The 25,211-nt window shown below is 39.4% G+C and overlaps 2 protein-coding genes across 3 annotated transcripts; one reads left to right on the forward strand and one right to left on the reverse strand.

The window, feature by feature from the left end:
* Positions 1 to 487: 487 nt before the first annotated feature.
* LOC120625396 (aldo-keto reductase AKR2E4-like) lies at positions 488 to 5,761 on the reverse strand. Of its 2 annotated transcripts, none has more exons than XM_039892440.1 (7): positions 5,690 to 5,761; positions 4,325 to 4,417; positions 3,504 to 3,677; positions 2,975 to 3,091; positions 2,198 to 2,365; positions 1,237 to 1,440; positions 488 to 724 (listed from the first exon to the last, which is right to left on the reverse strand). In XM_039892440.1, the coding sequence occupies exons 1-7, from the start codon at positions 5,738 to 5,740 to the stop codon at positions 536 to 538; spliced, it is 996 nt and encodes a 331-aa protein (XP_039748374.1). In that variant the 5' UTR covers positions 5,741 to 5,761; the 3' UTR covers positions 488 to 535. The 2 variants fall into 2 exon arrangements, with proteins under 2 accessions (XP_039748374.1, XP_039748375.1); XM_039892441.1 differs by having other exon boundaries at positions 536 to 724; positions 3,504 to 3,665.
* Positions 5,762 to 8,565: 2,804 nt separating this feature from the next.
* LOC120624997 lies at positions 8,566 to 24,038 on the forward strand. Its single transcript, XM_039891906.1, has 16 exons — positions 8,566 to 8,681; positions 10,647 to 10,745; positions 11,107 to 11,214; positions 11,620 to 11,691; positions 12,055 to 12,171; positions 12,575 to 12,748; positions 13,200 to 13,403; positions 14,012 to 14,188; positions 15,155 to 15,217; positions 18,060 to 18,158; positions 18,484 to 18,591; positions 19,879 to 19,950; positions 20,412 to 20,528; positions 21,667 to 21,840; positions 22,008 to 22,211; positions 23,197 to 24,038. Exons 1-16 carry the CDS (start codon positions 8,601 to 8,603, stop codon positions 23,374 to 23,376), a joined length of 2,049 nt encoding a protein of 682 aa, XP_039747840.1. The 5' UTR covers positions 8,566 to 8,600; the 3' UTR covers positions 23,377 to 24,038.
* The last annotated feature ends 1,173 nt before the right edge of the window (positions 24,039 to 25,211 follow it).

Raw genomic sequence — 25,211 nt, forward strand, 5'->3', positions numbered from 1 at the left:
TAATTAATAATAAATATTTATATTTTTCTCTTAGTAAATTTTATTATTTGTCACAATTTGGGATGTTTCATTTACCCACCAACCTAGTATCATGGTGCATCGTGGTGTTATTTGTATAATTTATTTTTTTATTGTTGACTACAAGTGAGCCCTTGACTACAATCTCACCAGTAAGTGGTGGGTGATGATGCAGTCTAAGATGATAGCGGACTAACCTGTTAGGTAGTATGGTAGTCATACCTCTAATCGGTTTCTACGCGACTCGTACCAGAACGTTAAATCACTTAGCGGCACGTCTTTGTCGGTAGGGTGGTAACTAGCCACGGCCGAAGCCTCTCACCAGACCAGACCAAATTCAGAAATTATAAATTCCCAAATGTCCCCTGCCGGGAATGGAGCCAACCTGCAATTTAAAACTACAGCGTTCAGCGCTGCGCCAGAGAAATCGGTCGTAAAAGCAGTTCTTAGAGTTACCAAAAAAAAGCAGTTTCTGCTAGAAAACCTGAGTTTTATTAAATCAGTACATTATAAAAAATCAGTTCTTCTCGAAGGGGTAGTAAGGGTGGTCAAGCCACTTGTGCTGCGGGATTGTCCTGTACCCTTTGTCGAAGCTCTGCAGCGTCTTGCGCTCCTCGGCCGTCAGCTGGAAGTCGAAAATGTCCAGGTTCTGTTCGATGCGCTTCTTGGTCAGAGATTTGGGGAGTGGGATAACGCCCAATTCCACCTGAAAATAGAAGGAATATTTCTGATTTACTTTGTTCTGGTTTGCTGGCAGGCTATGGCCCTGATTAGTTAAAGACCAAGACGTGCCGCCGAGCAATATAGCGCTCCGGCACGATGCCAATTAGAGTATATGTTTGAAATAGTTGCCGTATTAACAGGTTACCTACCAGGCATATTCTATTTAAACACTCATACCTCCATCCCAATGTCATTAATTACTAGATACTCCATTCTAAGTCAAATTCAAAGTAAAATTTTTCTATATACGAATAGGCACATAGATGCGTTGATTGCATACAAAATCTACCCTTACGTAGTAGTGGGTAGTGACGGCGATAACTACATTCGTAAACTTAGAACTAAAGCGACGAGGGTTCCAAACGCGCTCTGGTCTAAGAAGAAGCCCGTAACAAACTTATCGCAATAAATTTACCGGGTGTAAATTTGGAGATATAAACAAAGTGACAGCAGCCCGTCTGAGGTAAGTTGTGTAACGTGAACGCAAGTACTCACCAAGTAGCGCAGGTTGATCTGCGGCACTGTCTTGTTGTACTTGTCCGCGATGGCGACGAGCGCGGGGTCGTCGCTGCGCGGCGCGGGCGCGGCCTTCGACGCCTTGTTGTAGAACAGCGAGCCGAAGGGCGTGTAGCCCATCACCGCGATGTCCTGCGCGCGGCAGTACGCCAACAGCTCTGGCTGCTGCAGGTTCAGGTTTACCTGGATGTGGGAGATCGGGATCTCGAGGTCAGCCACTAATGCATTGGGAGGACGACGTGGTCGCCGGTTGGAATTGGATTCAAACAGCTCGATGTCGCGATAAGTAAATCATGTCGAAGCCTACACCAATACGGTTGGAGAAGGCTAACGAAGAAAGAAGATCGTGAAGGACTTGTGGATTCAAGCGTGGCTGAACAGCAGATACGCTACGACACGTGCGTTTGCGTTTCTCATAAGAGATGCTGCTGCTAATAATGCTAATGTTAAATCAATCTACATCATTTTAATTCTTTAAAATTCCCGATACGTCGCAAAGCAATGTTTTATTTAAGTTCAAACCACCTAACAAGCTAAAAAGGGATTATATACAGAAAGAAAATGAAACACCATTTATTTATTACTAGTGTTTCGTCCGCTGTACTACATCCCATCTAATGTTATAAATGCAAAAGCGTTTTATAAGGGTGGAGAGATTATAACAGAATCACATTGGCCCGGGCTAGTTATCACCCTGCCGACAAAAACAAGCCACCAAGCCAGATGCCGTTCCGGTATGGTGCGTAGAAACCGATTAGGTATATGTGGTAGAATATGACTACCAACTCCTTGGAGGTTAGTCGTAGGCACCTTAGACTGCATAACCATTTATCTTAAGATAGCAGGTATCGTTAGGTATTGTGGTAATGAAATTCATTACCACTGTGTGTTGTAATGTGATTTGCTCAGGTGAAACAGTGGTCAAGTTGCGATCTCGTACCTCGATCTGCAAGGCCGCGGGTTTGTCCAGTCCCGCGTCAACGACGCGCTGGATCTGCTGCTGGTTGAAGTTGGACAGGCCGATGGACTTGGCGAGGCCGAGCCGCTTGGCCTCCATCATGCCGCGCCACGTCTCCAAGCTGTCGGTTAAATCGTACGACTGGTTGGCCTGGAACGAGTGTTTAAGTAGGTACTTAATATTTTAGCCCGCCTGTACGTATTTAAGCAGCGCGGGGGTTAAAAGCTTATTATGTTAAAAGAAGGTCTAGGCCCTGCAGTCAAGTACTGGCTGACGATGATGAGAGTCAACTCTTGTTAGTCTACCTCACTAAGCTTTATCTCTCCATCATCATGCTGGTCCCACTGGCAACAACGGAGCACCTTCCTGCCCATTGTGAGAAATTTGGTGATGTATACCCCTGTGCATCGACAAATGTTACAACGCCTTTTTAGCTATTTTTGCGTTGCTTGAATCGAATTAAATATGACCAAAATAAGCAATAATCTCAACATATACAGCATTTTATACAAAATTTTTACTTATAAAACCATACTGCTCGTTGAAGGTAACTTCTCCATTAAAACTAAAATAAACTATAATAAACTAAAATAAACTATATAATAACTTTTTCGAGATAATTCTATACAATATCGTGTACAGTGGATAAGCACTTATGTAGAAACATATTTAATCTCTGTTTCCCACGAGAGAGGAGGACAGTCCGAGCAATAGGATATTAATACAGCAATTTCATAATAAGCTGATGAATCCACTCACGAACTGCCCGCATGGCCAGTGGATGAGGAACAGGTCGACGTAGTCCATCTGGAGATTCTTCAGGGATTCCCGAAGAGCCGGCACCACCGCGTCGCGGGCGTGCTGGTCATTCCAGAGCTGTGTTTCGTGAATAGAATTCAAATTAAAAAACTATTTATTCAAAGTAGAACAACACCACTTTATAAACGACAAGTCTGTCTCTTTGTTTTGGCTCTGCCACGGCCGGTTCAGAAGGCAGATTCTCCCGACAAGAAGCCGGCAAGAAACTCAGAAGTTGTCCTTTTACAACATCAGCAATTTACCAATAAAGTTTGGGGTCGCGTACCCGAAGGATCCCTACAAGACCCGTGTTGCTAATCCTCCGCTGTCTATCTGTCCGTCCACCTATTATAGCAGCTTGCTGTCAGACAGACTGGCGGACATGTAACGTTATATGTAGAGAGTTTCTATAACGCTGGCCAAGTGCGAATTTGTAGAGTTCACATGCAGTTAAAAACCCCTTTCAGAAAAAGAAAATCATAAAACTAACCTTGGTAGTAATGAACACTTCCTCACGCGGTACTCCAGAGACCTTCACCCCTTGCCCCACCTGCCTCTCGGTCTTGTACACCCAGGCGGTGTCGATGTGTCTGTAGCCAGCCTCCAGAGCCCACCTCACGGCCACCTCCACTTCGGTGCCCTGGGCTGACGGCTGGATCCGGCCATGTTGGGAACGAAATATCGACTTATTAAAACTGAAGTCGTATGGGCATCATTATCAACGTACACTTCACACACATCATGGTTGACTTTTAGCTCAGGTTCCTCACGATGTTTACGTTCACTTTCGTTAAAGCAAAGTGATTATTAAATTGCTTCAATTAAAAATCAGGTTTGACTGCCGACTGGCGCAGTCGGCAGCGACCCTGCTTGCTGTGACCGTGGGTTCGATTCTGGAAGGTGTTGTGTGATGAACATGAATGTTTTTCAGTGTCTGGGTGTTTATTTGTACAAGTATTATAAGTATTTATGTATATTATTCATAAAAGTATTCATCAGTCATATTAGTACCCATAACACAAGCTACGCTTACTTTGGGGCTAGATGGCGATGTGTGTGTTGTCGTAATATATTTATTAATTTATTATTTTTATTAGGTTGATGAACACATGGCGCCACCTTGCAGGACATATTCCTGGCATGGCCTATGAAGTGGAACTCTCTTTATAGTGGACGTTATTCCACTAACCGTCCGGTGGACCATCAGCTTGATCCGTCAAAAATTATTATACTATAAAAAAGAATGTTTTGGGAATTGTTTTTTTCTAAAAAAACGGATTTAGATGGGTAATTAATAAATGTGTGTGGTACCTGAGTGTTATTCCCAAGCCATGTGCCGAGCGCTATGGCGGGAATCTCTCCGCCATCGTTCAACTTCAGTTTAGGTGCTTGTATGGATGCGTTCTGAAAGAAAAGGACATTTTAATATTAGCCCTACTCAACCCTAAGGAGGATTACGAGGTAAAATAAAATTGTCATAGGGTTTATCTGTAACGATTCGTTTGACGGCCGATTGGCGCAGTGGGCAGCGACCCTGCTTTCTGAGTCCAAGGCCGAGGGTTCGAAAATGATTGTTTGATGTAAATGAATATTTTTCAGTGTCTGGGTGTTTATATGTATATATGTATGTATGTATATAGTTCATAAAAATATTCTTCAGTCATCTCAGTACCTACCCATAACACAAGCTACACTTACTTTGGGGCTAGATGGCGATGTGTGTATTGTCGTAGTATAGTATAGTATATCTCTTTAATTTTCATTCAATCTACATACAAGCAATATTGGAATAAAACCGGTAAAGTCTAAGTCGAAAATACCAACAACAAAAAGAAAAGTAGACCTTTAGGTCATTGACTAATTGATAACAATATACTAGCGGTTCACCGTGACTTTGTCAGTATCTTCCGTACTAACGTTAGCACACACACGCTTTTTACTACGATGAGTTATTTATTTTTTTACCCCGTGTCTTTCCTTGAAAGTATTCAAGGAATTTGGCATTTTTATTTTTTATTTAAAGTGACCAAGAAACTGGTTGCTATAACATAAAAGAGTGAGATACACAAAATTTTAACCCTGAGGTTGTCGACCTTTATGATAATATAGTAGATAACCTTGTGTAATATAGTATATTAAAATCCGTTGAAGTGTTTAATAACAGAAATAGATGTAAACAATGGAGTTTTTAGACTATCAAACGACACAGTCGATATGGTATTGTCGTCGATAGGGGATGAAAATTTTGTCTGTTTTTCCGGTCTGGGCTTGAAACAGCTGCACCATTTGTTACAGGAGCTGCCATACAATTATGTTGTTACTTATTTACTTAAATTAAGTTATAGGGCCCTGACAGACGAACAAACATATAAAGTGCCATATCATCTACGCAACCACTTAGACCTCGGTTCTCTGAGTATGAGAGCAATATGTAGAAATCCTATTTATCCTACAAACCATAAAACTTAGAACCAAGATCGAAGCCTTGATATTTGCAATCAAAACGTGTTATGTAAAACGTGACCGGCGTATCAATCTCGCTCATATATTGCCTACATCCATAAAAACCTTAACCCTTTGTTCAAAAAAAACCTATGAAAAACATAAAATTAAAACATAATTAACACAGAAATTAACAACAAAATACACATTATAAATAAAAATTCATTTACTTACGGCATTGCAAAAAATAAACACAAATAAAACGGAAATTAGTTTAGACGCCATTCTGGGCGAGTCGATACAAGCTCACTGGCCACTGACTATCTAGTACCGACGCTCTAACCTTATAGCTGATACACACTTTTACAGTACGATGTGTTCAAATCAATATATTTTCTGACGTGAATACAAAACTTAATTTGCTATAAATATGCGTCAACTTTATTTGAAGCTCTTAATATATTTTGTACACCTTATATTTTGTGTGGAATACAAGAAAATATAAGTAAGAAAAATAACATAAGTATTCTATTAATTTATTATATAGGTAATTAATAGGCATGAGTACCCAATAGAACCTCAGAAAATATGACTATTTTAAACATAGATAACTTTTGATTTTGGTAGAAAAATAAAGAAAGTATGGTGAATCTTCATATTTTCCAAGATCCTGGGACTTATGCAAATGTTTTAAACCTATTTTAAAAAGAGCTAAATAAAAATTGCATCCGCAAGAGATATTGAAATCACAACGCACTTTTGCTATGAAACTTAGACCATTGAGAATTTTTTCATATTTGTGAGGTTGGGAATGATTATTTGGTAAAAGTCTAAAGTTACAAAGGTCCCAAACGCGCCTTGTTTTTAATAGCTTACAATACAAAATTCTAATGTAATTTTATTTTGCGCCTATCATGGCGCTGTGGTGTCCTCCATTGAGAAGAGGATTCCGTACGTAAAAAAAGCTGGAATGGTAACCCTGCTGTCCCTGCCAACAAAGTTGCCCAGTACCAACACAAGGTTGGATGAAATCTCTGGACTGGAATACTACTGGAGTTTTGTGAAGCGGCTTTAATAAGTTCTGTGACCAGAAGATAAACAGGTCTACGGGTTAGAACTATATAGTGATTATGATTACTTAATAATTATAGGTTAGCAACTACTGTGCATACCCAATCGGCACCTCGGTAATTAAGTGCCTGAGGTATTATTACAAGAGTCAAGCTATGACATAGACTAACTTTGTTTACTTATTTAAATTATGTAATGTTTATCGTATCCTAAGGTTGCCCGGCAGAGATCGCGGCTGATCGATAAGGGTGCCTTTAAATCGGGTCAGTTAAGTAGACATTTAATAGAAAGTATTTTGTACGTGTTGAAATAAAAACCAGCAAAGTGATAGCTGGACTCTTATTTTTAACCGACTTACAAAAATGGAGGCTATCAATACGGTTTTCATTTACACGATGCATGCATAAAAGAGAATACTAATATAATTTCTTACTTTTTAGTTTCTACTACACAGTGACGGTTCGTTCATTTATGTTTTATGACCCAAATATTTGATGACTGGAAGATTTTATCTTATTAATACCTGTTTTAATTTGATTTGTGATAATTCCAGCTAATAATAAGTCAAAGTTTGATGATTAGTCGCAATTTAAAATAAAATAGCGTATTAGGCTGCATTATAAACCCCTTTATTAGGTATTGTAATTGAACGTTTCATTTTTATTAAAATAATGATTCTTTATTATAAAGATAAGTAAGATATTAACAGCAAATGAATGAGAATAACAGCAAATGATTATAATGACAGGCTAGCTAAAGTTATTATGTTTTATGAAGCTTCACGTCGTAATATTTCCAGTAGTAACTTAACATTATATCAATGATTTTTTCTCTGAGGCTGAGGCCTGAAAACAAGGTTGACTCAGGTATAACGAGGATAAAAAAGAATACCCAAGGGTATGAATTATTGCATATATATATATTGCTTATTAACTAAATGAAATTAATGAAAAAAAATTGGATAAGGTTGGAGCACGCTTGCCTAGAAAAAGCCTATTCATTCTGGCCTTGAAGGTGCTCAAGTTGTATTTGGCAGGAAACACAGTTGCTGGCTGGGATGCGGACGATTGCGCAAGTGTTCCCGTGTCCCAGTTACCAGGCGACGAGTAGGAACATCGCTAGGTTTTAGTGGGTATTCTGGCCGTTTTATGCCGGTGAGTCCCACATACCCCTCGGGAAACAGCGCAGCTTCGGATGCGCTGTTTCCGGAGGGGATGCATAAGCGCATTTCCCAGCGTTAAAAAAAAAAAAAAAAGGAAACAGTTGCCGGGCGGGAGTACCACATCCCAGCGGTACGTATCTGAAACGTGGATAAGATTTTGGTTGATTGAATATTTTGGTTGAATATCAACCACGTCATAAGGATCAAGAATTGGCCTTTTTCAATATTGTTTTAACATTGATCTTTTTAAAAGGCAAAAGGAGCCCCTAAAGAAAGGAAAAGGAATCACTTCGTTGTCCGTCCGTATTTCTATCAAGACCCTTTTTTCTCAGGTACGCCCGGAAGTTTAAAGTAATTAACATCAAATGATGTGCAATCCCTTGGAGCTATATAAAAACAAACTTCTAAGTAATTGCAATCAAAAGATACGACGACGGTCGTGTCGCATATATTTCCCTCGCAAGTGAATTAAAACTCTTCGGCTACATCCCTTTGACCTAGAACCATGAAATTTGGCAGAATTCAATGTTCTATAGCTTATGTAAAGATCTGATAACCGTTAACTAATTATCACAATTTTTTTTTATTCGCTTTGAATTCAAATTAGATTTCCGTAATGGACGACTTAGACTATTTTATCTACAAGTCAGTACAGTGTACATGAATTTTTACTTTTATCAGCAGTCCCCAAAGACTGCCGCGGGACAGGCTTTGATATGCTCTAGAAGGTAGGTCCTTTCCAAACATGTAAAACCATCCCATCGGAAAATGATAAAATAGAACTTAAAGGTATTTTCCGTAACAGGTGAGCAATTACAAACAGGCGTAGGTGCCTATAAAGTAAAATGATCAACAGTGTGCGGTGTCAGTACCTCGGTGGACCTGGCGATATGAAGTCATCAGTTCACTTCTATGAACAGTAAAAATACCTACGACAAAAAAATGTTGGTTCTTATTAATATTGCAATATTTTTCGCCGCTGTTGTGGGTCATGTGAGTTGATAATGTGTTATTGTTTTTGCTCAGTGATTTACTTTTAACAAGAATTAAATATCCCTGCGACTATGTTGTGTTCTGCTACTCTACTTTTAATACTTTAAAATATAGTGTGATTAAGAATATAAAATCGTGATTCTTTTACGCCATTCTATAAACATCATTTCTTGCGGTTCTCAGTTCCTTAAAAACTCGCAAAAAAGCTCGTATGCGTATCACATGTTTGTATCAAACATCATTTTCAGGTCATTCTCTCACTGCTCGTGATCAGGCCTCCTCTTTCATATATAAGAGAGATGTAAAGGTGGATTAGTGACTGTGGGATTAGTGAAAACAGCGTGGTGGGTCTAGTCTCTAAAACTCGCTCTTCTATGATAGAGCCTAGAGGAGGCCTGTGCCTAACAGTGGCGTGCTCTTCATACATGCACCAAAGCACTGCATACCCAAATTATTTTATATAAGTCGTATTGGAGGGGAATTTTTGCCTTTGTTTATTTGTATAAGTATTGATGTATATTATTCATAAAAATATTCACCAGCCATCTTAGTACGCAAACCACAAGCTACGCTTACTTTGGGGCTAGATGGCGTGTACTGTCTTAGTATATTACTTAATTATTTATTTATTATATATTTACTAGTTGTTGCCCGCGTTATTCGTCCGCGTTTATCATGGGTTTTACAAATCCGTTGTACTGCTGCTGTGCTGTCGAATAAAGTTGCACCATTAGGGTTCCATTTTTACCATTTCGGTACGGAACCCTAAAATGTAACCTATTTATTTATTTATACTCTTTATTTGTACACCACTCAGAAAAACGAGAGAAAAAAAAAAGAACAAACACATGAAGAATGAAGCAGGATACAAAAGGACTTATCCAACCTTAGGATTAGGAAAACTAAAAAGAAAACGAATATGTGTACACTATTTAGTACGTACCTATGCCCATATCACCGGGAAGCAAAACTAAAGCAGTGGCAAATTTCGCCAAGATTGTTCCAGCGTTGGAGCCGAAATGTAACAAATTTTATTATTGCTAAAAGTAAAACCACAAGACGCGCATGTCATTGTGAGACCACTCCAATATATGAAGATACCGATACCGAACGAAGTCAGCTCCCATCGCTTTATGTACTCGTACATAAGGCTGATGTGTTCGGATTCACAGATGAACGCTTGCTGCATCATTTCAAGGCGAGCGAGTCACACTTGGGCAAGTGCGCTTGTACGAGTCGATTGAGCGAGTGACTAAACACTATGTTTAAAGGTTTATTTAGCCATTAAGTATGATTATCATCTTCATAACAATGCTGAAATATATACAATATGAACATTTAAATCGTCTGTGTACATCATTAATTTTTTTTTGGCCGGCAATAGCTTGTATAAGGGACTTCCTGAAACATTTTTTTTTATCCATACGTACTTAATTACATTTAACATGCACTTAAATTATGTTTACTTGATTTTTGTTATTAATTTAAAAGTGCAATATTTAATTTAATAGTTAAAAATAGATATGAATAAATAGTTTGTATGGAATTCTAGAGGACAATGTATCCTGTAGCCAATGGACGTCTAATTGAGGGTTGGTGACAAATATTTCCAAAATTCAGGATTCCCGATTTAGAATCGATCAATAGCCATAGAGTAGACTTATGCTGAGATCTATGTAACTACAGAGCGTACTTAATTACTTAACTCAGACAAAGTAAGTGTATAAATGAAGACCAATGTATGTCGTTTACCTACACAAACTTTGTTTCGTTCTAACAGTTTCATAAGTCTAAGCAAAGTACACTATAGCCCACAAAAATCACAATCGTTTTCCTGTTCTCCTCGAGATGAGTTATTAGTTATTACGTGTAATTAAGCACTTTGCAATTCAATCTGACTTTGGATAAGATTAATGATTAATTTTTAAACTTCGGGCGTTAGTCTCAGGATCATTTTAATTACAGAATATTCCGGCCTGCAGAGCGCCTGCGTATAGACTGAACGATGGCAACCACATGCCAAGATTTGGCTTCGGGACTTGGCTTGGATTTGATAACAACCAGGTACAGGGACAAACATTTTTTTTAAAACATGACTGACTTATGAAAATGAAGCTTAACTTGCTGGCAACCCTTCGCCTAGTAACAGAGCAACACTTCGCGGGGCGCAAGAAGCACGTCCTATGGTGCCGCCCTGCGTCCATCAACCTAACGCGTGGCAAACACGCGCGATCACTATACCGGCAAACACGCGCTTTCTCCATCGCAACAATGCTGCTTAGCGGCAGAAATAAACACGATGGTCACTTAACTTGACTCATATCCTGTAGAGCGGTAATGGGTTGATAGTGATGCTGATGTTGAGCGAAAGCTTATGCTGAGCTTGAGTTGAATCGCACAGCTTGAGCTGGTGTATACGTTGCAGGTCCCGGTTCCTGTGACGGACGACTCGGTGCAGAAGGCCGTGGAACTGGCCTTGGAAGCGGGCTACCGGCACATCGACACCGCAGCTATCTACGACGATGAGGATCAGGTCAGTTCAGCTTCTTTCTCTTTTGAGCTGATCACGATACCTACCTGACGAGACAAAGAATCCAGTAGAAGTAAGTAAGTTTTATATAGAACCAAGGAAGGTTCCAGCAATTTTCTATATTTTTTTTATACCACTACAAGTTAGCCCTTGACTGCAATCAACCTGGTCGTAAGTGATGATGCAGTCTAAGATAGATTGATGGTGGATGGTCTGTTAGGCAGTATGGTAGTCATACCCCTAATCGGCTTGCAGGCGACATCGCACCAGACCGCTAAATCGCTTAACGACAAGTCTATGTCGGTAGGGTGGTAGCTGGCTACGGCAAAAACCTCCCACAAGACAAATTGGTTTTATAACAAAGTCGTTTTTTTTTTGTAAAATTGTTTTCTTTTGAAATTATTTCAGGTGGGAAAAGCGGTGAGCAATAAGATTGAAGAAGGCGTGGTGAAGCGGGACGAGGTGTTCATAACCACAAAGGTGATGATATTTTGAAGATATGACATAGTTGCATAGAAAGAAGCGAGTCGCAAGGAAATACTGGACATATGCGGCACGCAACTGTGGAGGGTAGAAATATTTTTAAGGGACAGCCAGCCCAGGACGTATGACAATGATGATTGAAGAATTCGACTTTTAGTTTACTTTTTATCTATTCCTCCGAGAGCACATCCTTGAAGACCTTGGAGAATGTATTAAAGTTTAATTAATTTCTGGTACAGTTAGTTGCGAGGATAGAGATTAACATGGGATGTTTTTATTCCAGGAATACAAACGGTTCCCACGGGATTTCTAAAATGTCGTAATAGCAGACGAAGTATTTATTTGCGTTGTTAATTCCAGCTGTGGAACGACAAGCACGCCTGCGATTCCGTCGTGCCCGCCCTACAGGAGTCTCTGCAGAAGCTCAACACGTCGTACGTGGACCTGTTCCTCATGCATTGGCCCTTCGCTACTGAGGTACCTGCTGTCCCTATCATCATCAGCATCTTCGTCATCATCCTATCAACCCATTCCGTCGGGCATGGGTGTCCTCTCGGAATGAGAAGGATTCAGGCCGTAGTCCGAAGTCTTACCCACTAGGTTATCACTGCTTCCTGTTCCTAGAAATTGAAATTGAAAATTTCACTGCAAAAACTGACTGACACTGAAAAAGTGAGCGATATTTACTCTTTTTTTTCTCCGCTAGGTATAGGATCTCGATAATCATCACCTTTAAACTGAGTTTCACCATAACGTAAGCCGGTTGCTCTGTTGCTGCGTAAAAAAAGACGAACCAAAAAATACGTGCGCGTTTATAATATTAGGAATTCAAAGGAAATACGGATTTGTTACACTTTTAATCTTTTTACCTTAATTCTAGAGCAAATTTTCGATGAAGTTCGTGGAAACAGACTATCTGGAAACCTGGCAGGGCATGGTGGAGGCCAAGAAGCTTGGTTTGGCCAAGTCAATCGGCGTGTGCAATTTCAACTTGGGGCAGTTGCAGCGGCTGTGGAACAACAGTGATGTGAAACCTGCAGTGTTGCAAGTTGAGGTGGAATTCATATAAATATTCTTAGCTGTAGCAATTTCACACGGGTCAACTGAGGAAGTTATATAGCCTACCAAACTTCTCCATAATGGAGTAGAGATAGACCAAAGAAGAGATGAATGCAAGTTTTAAGTGTTAAGAGAGTAGTTAGCTGTTACCCGTTGAGGAGTACCGTACTGTCTCTAATTATGTTCATGAGATCTTTACTAAATTTAGAAATAGATGCATAATTAAAAAAATAAAGCGTGTAAAAACGTTTGTGTACTCATGCACACGCGTTAGAAGTCATGCTTCTTCGGCGTAACAAGATAAAATTCTTTTCAAAAATTTTATCTTTCACCTTATTCTACGTTTGTAGAAAAAACTACGAAGAAAAAAGATAAGAAATATAACTTCAAAAACTAATTTGAGACATGCCGATAGTAACAAGTGACCTTCAAATCTACCTCCGCAGACAAACCTCAACATCCAACAGCCTGAACTCCGCGAGTTCTGCCACAACCACGACATCGCGGTCATGGGCTACACGCCTTTCGGATCCCTCTTTCCCAGCAGAGCCCGGCCGGGTGCTCCCCCTCCAAGAGTCGACGACCCACACCTGGTCGCCATCGCGCAAAAGTATAATAAGACTGTGCCGCAGGTTGTGCTCAGATATCTGGTAAGTAACCTGCTGATGTCTCAAGACGGCATGTGTATTTCTTCTTCAGGCTTTACAAAGGGAGTTGTAACTTTGCGCAGATAAGCTTTTTATGATCCCCGCCAGAAACCCATTCCCTTTAGAAGGTACCGAGTTCGACCTCCGGCACGAACCTCTTACTTTAGGAGTTATGCCTACGAGCCTGCCTACGGCTGCCGTATGAGTGAGAGAAAGGGAAGCCAGACAGACTGGCGCCGTAACGCGTTACGTAACGAAGCGGTTTACCCTCAAATAAAGCAGTTATCACTTATCACACAAAAGTTGTGTAAAGTTTGATTTATTTATTTCTTTCACATTTGTGTTATAGATATAACCTAATTACGAATTAGTTTAGCCATCCAAAGGGGCAATCCTGCCAGCATCTTAGGAACTGTGACTCGTTGCGGTGGTTTCGAAGATTATTATATTCGTTTTAGATTTTATTTAGTTTTACATAGTTTATTTTAGGTTATATTTATAAAGTTGTGTAAATGATTCGAACATAATCAATGACTTAACATACTAGCCATACGTTGTTTGAGCACCACCCTAAATAATTCGCTACCTAGCTCTATTGTTTATCATTTCAGTTCGAGCTGGGCGTGACCCCGATCCCCAAGTCGGTCACAAAGACCCGCATTGAAGAGAACCTGGACATCTTCAACTTCCAGCTGGACGAGTTCGACCGGCAGCACCTAAAGACCTACCACAGGAACTATCGCGTCGTCGATGTCAAGTTCTTCAGCGAAGCCACTTATTATCCGTTTTAATAATCATACAAATAAACTTTAAAATTAAATATTAAATAATAGTTTTAAAAATAACTGCCTCTTATCTATCACTACCCAGCCTATAACAGTCCACTGTAGGACTAAAAGCTCTCCCAACGGGAAAGTTTACCCAACGCCAATGCAGTAGTGTGCCAGCTCTCCCTCAGTCGCCTCGTACGACACCCGCGGGAAGAGAAGTAGCGGTGACGACTGTATTCTAATCTGCCTTCACCACACGTCCTATTATTAAGCTCATATCATTATTGGCACGGGTTTTAACACTTTTTTTATGTATAGTTCTGAAAGCGGTGAAAACCCAATGTTAGGATTTCGATTTTGCTTTCGGGGGGTCAGTACGCACCTCTAACTTTTCTCAGTTAAGCAATTAGAAATCACTTGTTCAACGGTGAAGGAACACATTGTGACAAGATCTGAATGCCTACGATTTAATTGCCTCTCACTTTGAACTTATGCTGACCTTAAACAGTACATAACACTCTAAATTAAAATTTTCATTGTGAAGTCAACATCTCCAGAGGATGATCCGGTGTCAGAGCGACACGTGCGTAGAGAGTTTAATACAGAATTCGTATCTGATTTGGTGTGGAGTATAAAGATTAAAGAAATTATAAATTACAGCGTATAAATTCTGCTTTTCGCGGATATCAGTAGCTCCTGGTTGTATCCAATATTGATTTAGATATCACGTAAATATGCTCAGATGATTATGAATATGATTAGATGAACGTTATGAATTCCGGATCTAAAAATGAAAGATCATGAATTCAGAATGGTATCCCGTCTGAGGCCTGCCTTGGAGTGGCTTGGGCACAGCAAACCGGTCCAAGCGGCTCATGCGAGCACGCAAAATAATGTTTCAACAGTGTAACCTTCTCAGTCCCACAATAGACGTGGTGCTACCAGGTCATAGTGGTTTAAATATCTGCTGTGAACGGAAAAAAGATCTACTTACAAATGTGGCCTTTTATCAATATCGTTATATTTTTCGCCGCCGTTGTTGGCCATGTAAGTAGATTTATTAATTTATTCGAATTTTACAATAACTTAGCATTTAACTAAACTCAACTAACTAACCAAGCTCTAGCACCGAGGATTCCGTAAAGAGGAAAGTGGAAAAACTTTTTCAGATACGCTAATGTGCACTGAAATGAAATGAATGCTTTCTTCGTCCGCGTATGAGTCAACCTTAGAAATATAGTCTCAATGTGTAGTCGCGGACTGTTATTTAGAATTTCAAAGGCCAACAACGTCGCTTAGGCGTAACGTTTATCGTTTATGCATCGATCGCACGCATTGGAATCTCTGAAAAATTATATTTTGTACTGTTATTGCAACATTTCTGATTGTGTAGCGTGATCGTGGTAGCAATTAGTCGTAGCGTAATGTAATATAGCCTTAAGCCTTAAGATAGCCTTAAAATAAAAATAAAATACAAAATATTCAATTCGAACTAGCAGTTTAAGACCCTTTTTTCTCCGACTTACTTTGCAAATCCGAGTACCACGGGAAGTTCATTTCAGTTTTAAGTTAATTATTTAACTATCAACATAAAACCCTTAACTAACTCATAGCTTAATATAAATTTACTGTAAGATGGTGATACCAAAAAAAATTAAACGGCTAAGTTTGTTGTGGGCCCTTCTTAGACCAGGTCGCGTTTGAAACCCTCGTAGCTTTAGATTTAAGTTGGCGAAAGAAGTTATCTCCATCCCCTTACAATTATGTAAACATATGTGTTTGAATGAACGCTTCATAAGTGCCTGCGACAGGCCTACATGAATAAAGAAATTCAGAATTTGAATTTATTTCCAAGCATAATATATCCATAATAGATTCTGAGCGTATTATTCAAAGAAAATTACGGAATACATCTTACTCATACTTTACAGGAAAATTATAATTATACCGAGAATTGTCTTCAGATTCCCACGTATTTTTTTTATCGTGTGAATGCCATGGCGCAGCGGTGAGTTTAAGTTAATTGTATACGTCCCGAGTTCGATTCCTGGCAGATTTCTCTGGTTTAGTCTGGTTGAAAGCTTTGGTCGTAGTTAGTTACCCTAACGACTAAGACGTGCCGCTAAGCGACTTAGCGTTCCGGTACCATGTTGCGTAGAAACCTAGAAAAGATATGGGCATTATATAGCCGCCATACTCCCTAATAGATTAGTGTTAGATTGCATCATCACTTATAGCAGGAGAGACTGCAGTCAAGGGCTAACTTTTAAAATTAAAAAAAAACCTCGCGACTCGCACTTGACTGGTATTTTATAATAGTACTTACGACTATTATTTTTTAAACGACCATGATTATTGTTGTTATGTCATCGCACTGAACTAAAGGGGTCCATACACGAGGCAATTCGTCGCTTAGCAACCCGTCTTTCACGAGTTGCTTACTATACCGTTACCATTACTGGCCAATTTGAGATACGGATAAAGCCCAGAATATAAAGGATTTAGGCCTTAGATCAACACGCTGGCCTAGTACGGACCGGTGGACTTCACACCCTCTTTGAGAACATTTTAGAAAACTTTCAGGCTCAGGATGTTTTCCTTCAGCGTTAGAACGCATTACTTAACTTAGGAAGGTAACAGGTGCGTGCCGTACTTTAAAATTGGCCCTATGAAAGTGAAGCCGTGGTCCTTACTGCTAGGCTATCACCGCTTTACAGTTTGAATTATTGTAAATGTTACCGGTAAGCGACAAGCATATACGGATTTACATATTTTTAATTTTTGAATGTCATTAAATGGGCATTATTCTATTTCTGCTTATTGATACATCTGTAATTTGACATGTTTGTTGCGAATAAATGATTATGATTACACAAGTTATTGACTGGGGCATTCTACTTGCACGAGTATTCTGTGATTCCAAGTCTCGATCCAAACGTGTCATAGCAACTTATTGCTTGACGTGTGGATTGTGGGCCGTAGTTTCGAAGTGATGAATCGCAAACATCTGCACGCAATCTCCAACGGATGTTCTGTGAATGGGGACCTTAATTTGTCGGTCTACCGTGAGACACAGATTATACCTAACGCCGCACAAGGTGAACCAGTCGCTCGAGCTGGTAATTAAATAGGCAACAACTTTTTTGGACTGCTGTCAGTCTTTTTCTTATTTATGAAGAAGAACTTCTTCAGGCGCACATTACGACCAGCTTAGACCTTAGTAACTGGGTTCCCTCGAGGTGGAGGACCCTAAAAGCGGCTCTTGAAGCGATGATAGCCCAGCGGATAGGACTTTGGTTTCACTCTCGGGGAGCCGAGTTCGAATCCCTCTAACTTTTCTAAGAATTTTCGAAGTTAACGTTTTAAGTAAAATTGAAACGACAGGATCATTTGCGTTAGTGAGGGTTAGTGAGTCCAGGGTTTTATGTGAACTTTCAATCAAAGGGAATTGAATTCCAAACTCATCGTCATCATCATACCTAGGGCCTGGTGGCCTAACGAATCTTACGAGCTGTATAATATTGTTCTCTATGGCCAAATAAAGGCATATTTAGTTGAAGTGTGACACAAAAGTTAAGAGCCCAGCACGACCTATTCACTTCATATGTGGGCACAGGTCTTTTCTTTCGATCTAACCTATTTTTTAAGAGCACAGACTCAGGTGCCAGGGGCCGTGATTCTGATACAACTCATGACAAGGAAAATAGTAATTCCTTGACAAGAGTTTTATTAGACTATAGTGCTTGACTAGTAGACTACTATAATACACTCAGACAAATTTCGAATCCAATATGGCCGCCACCACAACTCCCTCAGTGTGGGTTATCCTGTATAATGTTATTGAAAGTCGAAGTTTTTTTTTAAATTCTTAATTTATTTGTTATTCCAGAATATTCCGGCCTGCAAAGCGCCATCGTACAGACTGAACGATGGAAACCACATGCCTAGATTTGGCTTCGGGACGTGGCTTGGATTGGATAAAGATGAGGTAGGTAAACTTGGATTGGAAAGGGTAGAAAAAATGCTCCGAATATGTACCCGATTGCCCGAATTTGTAATTTATATCCAGCTTTTTCATTAGTACTTTTAACTACCAATTTCGAATTTAAATTCAAATAGTACGTGTAACGACTTACGAGCTGGCAACAGGACGCGCGACCGACCAGCGAAGCTTCTATTGCCTGACCTACCCAAACCGGTTCATTCATATCGCGCGAAATTCTAATCTCCCCATGTTACGAGTATGTTACAGCATAGGTAGTTTTCCATATACCCTTGGGGTGCTTGCAAATAAAAATTTTCTTTATTTGTAGCTCCCGATTCCTGTAATGGATGACTCGGTGCAGAAAGCTGTGGAGCTGGCCATAGACGCGGGGTACCGCCACATCGACACCGCCAGCAGCTATGATGACGAGGATCAGGTATATTTGATAGAGAGCAGTGGTTTGCACAGAGGTTTTAATCAGGGTTGGCTTAAATACCAGGCACCAGCCTACCTTCTGGATGACGAAAAGGGGGTTGCCTCACAGGAAGGGGCGACTTGTTAAACATAATATTTAATCTGAATCTTCGGAACCTCAGTAATGCCTATTCCCTTCTGTTTCGTTTGGGGATTGACAATATTATAAGTATCTATTTATGTATTATTGATATTCATTGTATAGGTAGGTATTATATATTAATTATCAGTATGTATATTTATAATATATGTATAGTTTAATATATGTATGTAGTATACACACACATACACATATACATACATACAAACATACATAAATACTTACAAACCCACACATACACCTGCAAAACAAATTTATATATGTATGAATAATTTCATATAATAATTATCTTGTATAAGCAAACATATACGCGAGTACAAGTAGGTACCTACGCGACGCAAACTCACACACGCACAATCATACACTCAATCATCGAGACAACAATTTAAGGAGAGCACTGTCGTCTGTAATACAGGTTTTTACCTAAATCAGTAGATTTAAAATTGCACTATTACATACATTTATTACATAATTTGTGAGGTACGCATTTGTTTGTAACTCTATGTACCTACATTCTTGTGAATAAATTATTTTTATTTTTTTTGTTTACGCTTATTACGGTTTTTTAAAAAACCATATGTTTCGGAGATAAAAAAGTAAAAGAAAAAAAGTATTCATGCAAATATATATGTATATTTATATGCACCACCTACCTCTCTTCTTGAGCTGTGTTTCACGCCATCGGTTGCCTGTAAGAGACCGCTACGAAGGCCGCCAAATTGTATACTTTGTGTAAAATTTATATTTACAATTTTTCTGTTTTATGTGGTTTATAATAAAAGTGCATTCAATCATTCATTCATGGTCGTCGCTTCGGTTGGCGTACTGCTCTCCTTTTAAAATAAATAGGTTTTAGGCCGTAGTCTACTGCACTGGCCAAGTGTGGACTTCATGACATTTAAAGACATTATGAAGAATACGCATACCGGTTTCTACGCGGTGTATTCCTTCACCGTTGAAGCAAGTGCTTTGTTAAAACGCACATAACTTTGAACAATAAGAAGTGCGTGCGTGGGTTTTAACTCAATCTCCCGAAAGTAAGGCCGAAGTTTCTAACTACTAGCCATTAGAACTCTATGGGGTTTGTAGTCGGTAGGAGTCCGACTTAGCCTTTTATTTAAATAACATCCGTTCATCATTTTATTCCAGGTGGGCAGAGCGGTGAACAAAAAGATTGCAGAAGGCGCGGTGAAGAGAGAAGATCTCTACATAACCACGAAGGTAATGATACACTGTTGCTTGACGGGCTGTCAGTCATTGAAACCGGGAGCGACGTCTTAAGGCACGTTCTCCATGTCCTAACTCCGGGCTGACATTTACACAGAATTACTAGAAAGAAAATCCACATAATATGGTATTTGGATTTGCTCAGTACTACTAGGCACTAGGCAACTCATATAATCAAACTTTTTTATGGCTTTTGCCACAATTGTTGTTTTTGTTTTTGTATTATCATATTTTTCATTGTTCATATGGAAGGTTATTAAAAAAAAAAAAAAAATTTTTTTTTTTCAATTGTTAAGTGTCAGTTTGCAAGTTCCTTAAACATTACGCACCGCCGAATCGGTGTCGTAACTTTAGATGGCGCCTAACGTCGTTAGTCACCGTGAAAGAGTTTGTGAAACATTTTTTTCTAGGTTTAGTTTAGTTAATATTGTTGTTTTTTGCTTACTTAATTTCAGTTATGGAATGACAAACACGCACGCGAGGCTGTGGTGCCCGCGTTAAGAGAGTCTCTGCATAAGCTAAACCTGACCTATGTGGATCTATACCTCATTCATTTCCCAGTAGCTACTAAGGTAAGACGCTAAGTGAGGGAGTATGCTAGTTATATTTTAACTAAAACCCTAATCGGTTTATGCGCGACATGTACCGGAAGGCTCAGGCTCGCTTCAGAACGTCTTTGTCGGTAGGATGGTAAATAGTCACAGCCTCCCACCAGACCAGACGAGAGAAAATTCTGAAATTATAAAAATACAAAGTTGCCCTGCCGGGATCGAACCCGGAACCTAAAGCTTAAAACCACAGCGCTCATCGCTGCGCCAGGGAGGGTGACGGCTTCCAACATTTCTGAGTTTCCTCGTGTGAAATCGCACTATCTCTCAGTCCGGCCATTCGTTCCGTAGACCCCTCCTCATTATCGCATTATTGAGCCCTTTATCGGCTTCCTCTCAGAATGAGAAGGGTTTACGCCGTAGTACACCACGCTGGCCAACTAACGCTCATGTTTTCCTTCAGCACAATGGACAAGTGATATTTAGTTGTCAAAATTAAAAACGCACATAACTCTGAAAATTTAGACGCTATCGAACGATCAAATGGAGGCCGAAGCATTAACCACTGAGCCATCACCGCTCTGCAAATCTATCTGTTGTCCACGAAGTCGCGCGTATGTATGTTATTATTGTTACGCAATTACGCCGCCAATTAAACAGTGATTTTTATGTTTCATTTCTCGTATGTCGATCTTGTAGGTGGTACAATTTTATTTTGGTGAAGATCTATTGGAGGATTCCTGTAAAAATCGAGGGAACTCTTTAAATGTTATGGGTGCCACCTATGGTGATTGAGTATTTTTAATGTAATTTGTGCAATCTCTTTAAAAAAGTACCATTAGGTCACGTCAAACTGGTGATGAAGGCCAAGCAGACCGAAACTATACAATAATAAGTGTTACGAATTGCGCTTCGATTTTGGTATATCATCACTTACTACCAGGTGAGATTGCAGTCAAGGGCTACCTTTTAATGAAATAAGGAAAAAGATTTTCAAAAGAGTTAGAAGGGCATAACAATCTAGAATACATTATTTATTTATTTAGAGTTTTTTTGAAAACAATTTTAAAATGTGTAAATAAATTAAAATGAATTACAAAACCCGTTACGGGGATGAATGTTTGTATCTATAAACTTATAAATCCTGTCTTTCCACTTTCAGACCAAGGCTTACAAGCCCTTCGTGGAAATAGACTTTCTGGAAACCTGGCAGGGCATGGTAGAAGCTAAGGTACTTGGCTTAGCCAAGTCTATCGGCGTGTGCAACTTCAACTTGACACAGATGGAGCGGCTGTGGACCAGCAGTGATGTGAAACCTGCCGTGCTACAAATAGAGGTACAGATTACTATTCTGTCTATACTAATAACGTACTAATCAAAGCTAAAGCTAAAGCTGAAGCACAAAATTTGGCCTTTTAATTTATACCACAACACTAAAGGTATATGCAATTGGACACCTTCCAGACATTTCTTAGATCTGACATAATACTTAGTCTTTTTCAGACAAACCTCAACATCCAACAGCCTGAGCTCAGAGAGTACTGCCACAATAACGACATCACAGTCATGGGCTACACCCCCTTCGGATCCCTCTTCCCCAGCAGGGCCCGGCCTGATGCTCCCCCACCGAGAGTTGATGACCCGTCTCTCCAAGCAATCGCCCAAAAATACAATAAGACTGTACCGCAAGTTGTCTTGAGGTATTTGGTAAGTGGACATCATGAGAAAATTCATAAATTATTCATTCCGGGGATTGCATTCACAAAGCCCGATGATGAGCTTTTTTTAAGGTTTTAAATGCCCTGCGTTTAAAATTAAAATAGTATCAGGCATTAGATATGGCATCTATTTTATTTAACGAACTAGCTGTTGCCCACGACTTCGTCCGCGTTTTTTTTATTTTAAAGCATAAGTTGTTTATTGTTGTAAAAAAAAATTGGTTGCCTGTAAAGTCGGTATACGGGCGAAAGTTTTACGTGACAACGACTTTGAGTGGTAAAATAATTTTAATGTGAATATTCATTCGTATAGTAGGAAGAAGGATGAAATAATAGTAACAATTTAAAACATTTATTTATACAAAGAATTATATTTAAAACATTAATTTATACAAAGAATCTCGCACTGAATTTCATATTAACAAAATTTTATTTTTACCTTTACACATACATACGTATTTATATACAAATATACATACAATAACTTGCAATACATTTGCGTACAATGAAACAGCGTTTACTACAAAGGGACGCGTGCCTTTCACTTTTTATGTCTGTCTCTCTCGCTCTTAGGCGGGCTAACCATGCCCGAGTGGAAGGGACGCGTGCCTCTCACTCGCTCTCATTGTGAGCGCATAACGTGAGCGGAGCGTAACGCAGTTTCTTGAAGTGTCACCCGGCAAACCAATTTATAAGACGTTGTCACGTCAAAAAATCGGGTGTAGTTTTTGAATAGAACTTTTCCAATTAAGTAATTTTTAAGGTATCCTTAATTTTTTATATCTCTCGATGATATAATATAATGTTTACAATGAACGTAGCCTAAGTAACTCGTTATTACATCAGCTACCTGCCAATAAAAGTACCGTCAAAATCGGTCCAGCCATTTCAGAGATTAGCCGGAACAGTCTGCCCGAGGACATTGCCCGTTTCTTGCGAAGATTTCATAATTGAATGGTTATCTGTCATTTCAGTTCGAGCTGGGCGTGACCCCGATCCCGAAGTCGGTCACCAAGTCCCGCATTGAAGGGAACCTGGACATCTTCAACTTCCAGCTGGACGAGTTCGACCGGCAGCACCTACAGACCTACCACAGCAACTACCGCGTCGTCGATGTCAAGTTCTTCAGCGAATCCACTTATTATCCGTTTTAGAAAATTTTCGTTTGACGACCAAACATAATGTGTAATTAAGTAGTATGGCAGTGTCATGAATGTGTGCGGTTGTTTGTTGCGCACCGTTACTTTCAATGTTATCTGTCATTTCAATGAGTAAACGAATTATTGGACTTTACTTAAAACTATGTAATGCCTAACCATTATACGTTGTGAAACCTGATCACATGAGGATGTTCGGATATCGGAGCGAAACGGGGCTTGTTCTGGAAAATCTGTATAAAGAATGAAGAATATCAACTTTAATTACCTCATCAATTTGTCTGGTGCTTGCAGAATAAAGCGAACTAAAATTAAGGTCCAATACGATTTTTGTACTAACATTGAATCCAAGATTTAGGTAAGTCTACGGTGACTGTGATGGATCGTTCATAAGAATTATAATAATAATAATATTTTTAACTTCTTTGAAATTTAACACGCTCGAAAACATATTATAGACAGGGTAAAACAAAATACAATCAATTATTGTCTAAAATCCCTATCCCTTAAAGATTTTAGACAATAATTGAATAATTCCCACCGAGGCATTATGGTCTCAATTATGGTCAAAGTTTTAAAAAAAGATTGTTTTTTGGTTCAACAGAGATCCGTAAAATTAGAAAACGTACACTTAGGAAGTAATAGTTTGTAATAGTTCTTATCGAAACAGAAATAAAACTCTAGAATCTAGGTAAGTTTTGTTTTTCTGCTTAAAATCTACAGTATTAACAAAATCGATAATCATGTGCTATCAATAATTCTAACTAATATTATAAATGCGAAAGTGTGTTTGTTTGTCTGTACTTCACGCCCGGTCCTCTAAATAAAACAAATTGATTTTGCCATGCACGTGACGCAGAACGCAAGTGTCACAACACACACATCCCCATCTAGCCTTAAAATAAGCATAGTTTGTGTTATGGGTACTAAGGTGACGGATGAATATTTTTATGAAATATATCCATAACTACTTATAATAAATAGAAAACACTGAAAACCATTCATTTTCATCACACAAACAAAGTTCAGTTGAGGAAATCGAACCCACGGCCTTGGGCTCAGAAAGCAGGGTCGCTGTCCACTTCGCCAATCGGCCGTCCAAACAACAACAACTAGTAATATTTTGACCCCAAATACCATCAAAGGCACACTGTGCACCCAGGGTGTGCCTTGCAACTAGAGGACTTATTTCCAAAAGGCGAGGATTGCCCCGTATCCAACGCTCCAAACCCCAGTCAACAACTTAACTCAGCATTGCTTGACTAACCCCCTTTTTGAATTCCTCTACAAGTCACCCCTTGACTGCAATCTCACCTGGAGTGATTATGGTAGCGGGCTATCCTGTTAGGGAGCATGGCAGTTACATTGAACCCATTCCCCTGATCGGTTTCAACGCGACCTCGTACCGAAACGCTAAATCCTTAGCGGCACGTCTTTATCGTTAGGGTGTTAACTTGCAACTCTCACTAAACGAAAACAATTAGAATCTTGACTTGATTTTATTAAAAGGGATGCTAGCCCTTTTAATAAAATACTCCCCCTAACTTATACCACTCGCTTAACTTATTGGTTAAGTAGGTAATGCTATAAATACCTATGTTGATACATTGACACGATCTCCATAATCCCCAATCCCCGTTCCACTTCCCCAAACCAACTCATAACTCATAACTGCAATTCTTTGTAAGCACTCGGTGAAATTGAAACTGCCGCGATACTATTTACAAGTTAGCCCATGACTGAAACCACAATTGATGGGAACGGGCTAACTTGTTAGGTGAATGGTATTTTTGATGTAAAACATCTATAGGCGAGGATAAAACGGATCGTTA

The sequence above is a fragment of the Pararge aegeria genome, chromosome 7 (genome assembly GCF_905163445.1).
Source record: "Pararge aegeria chromosome 7, ilParAegt1.1, whole genome shotgun sequence".
NCBI classification, from domain to species: domain Eukaryota; kingdom Metazoa; phylum Arthropoda; class Insecta; order Lepidoptera; family Nymphalidae; genus Pararge; species Pararge aegeria.

Coding starts and splice junctions, on each gene's coding strand:
- LOC120625396 (XM_039892440.1), bottom strand. CDS start 5,740: ATGGCGTCTAAACTAATTTCCGTTTTATTTGTGTTTATTTTTTGCAAT. Junction 3,678..4,324: donor GGCTTGGGAATAACACTCAG/GTACCACACACA, acceptor CGTTCCCAACAT/GGCCGGATCCAGCCGTCAGC. Junction 1,441..2,197: donor CCGCGGCCTTGCAGATCGAG/GTACGAGATCGC, acceptor TCCCACATCCAG/GTAAACCTGAACCTGCAGCA.
- LOC120624997 (XM_039891906.1), top strand. CDS start 8,601: ATGAACAGTAAAAATACCTACGACAAAAAAATGTTGGTTCTTATTAAT. Junction 8,682..10,646: donor TCGCCGCTGTTGTGGGTCAT/GTGAGTTGATAA, acceptor TTTTAATTACAG/AATATTCCGGCCTGCAGAGC. Junction 11,692..12,054: donor AGGTGTTCATAACCACAAAG/GTGATGATATTT, acceptor TGTTAATTCCAG/CTGTGGAACGACAAGCACGC.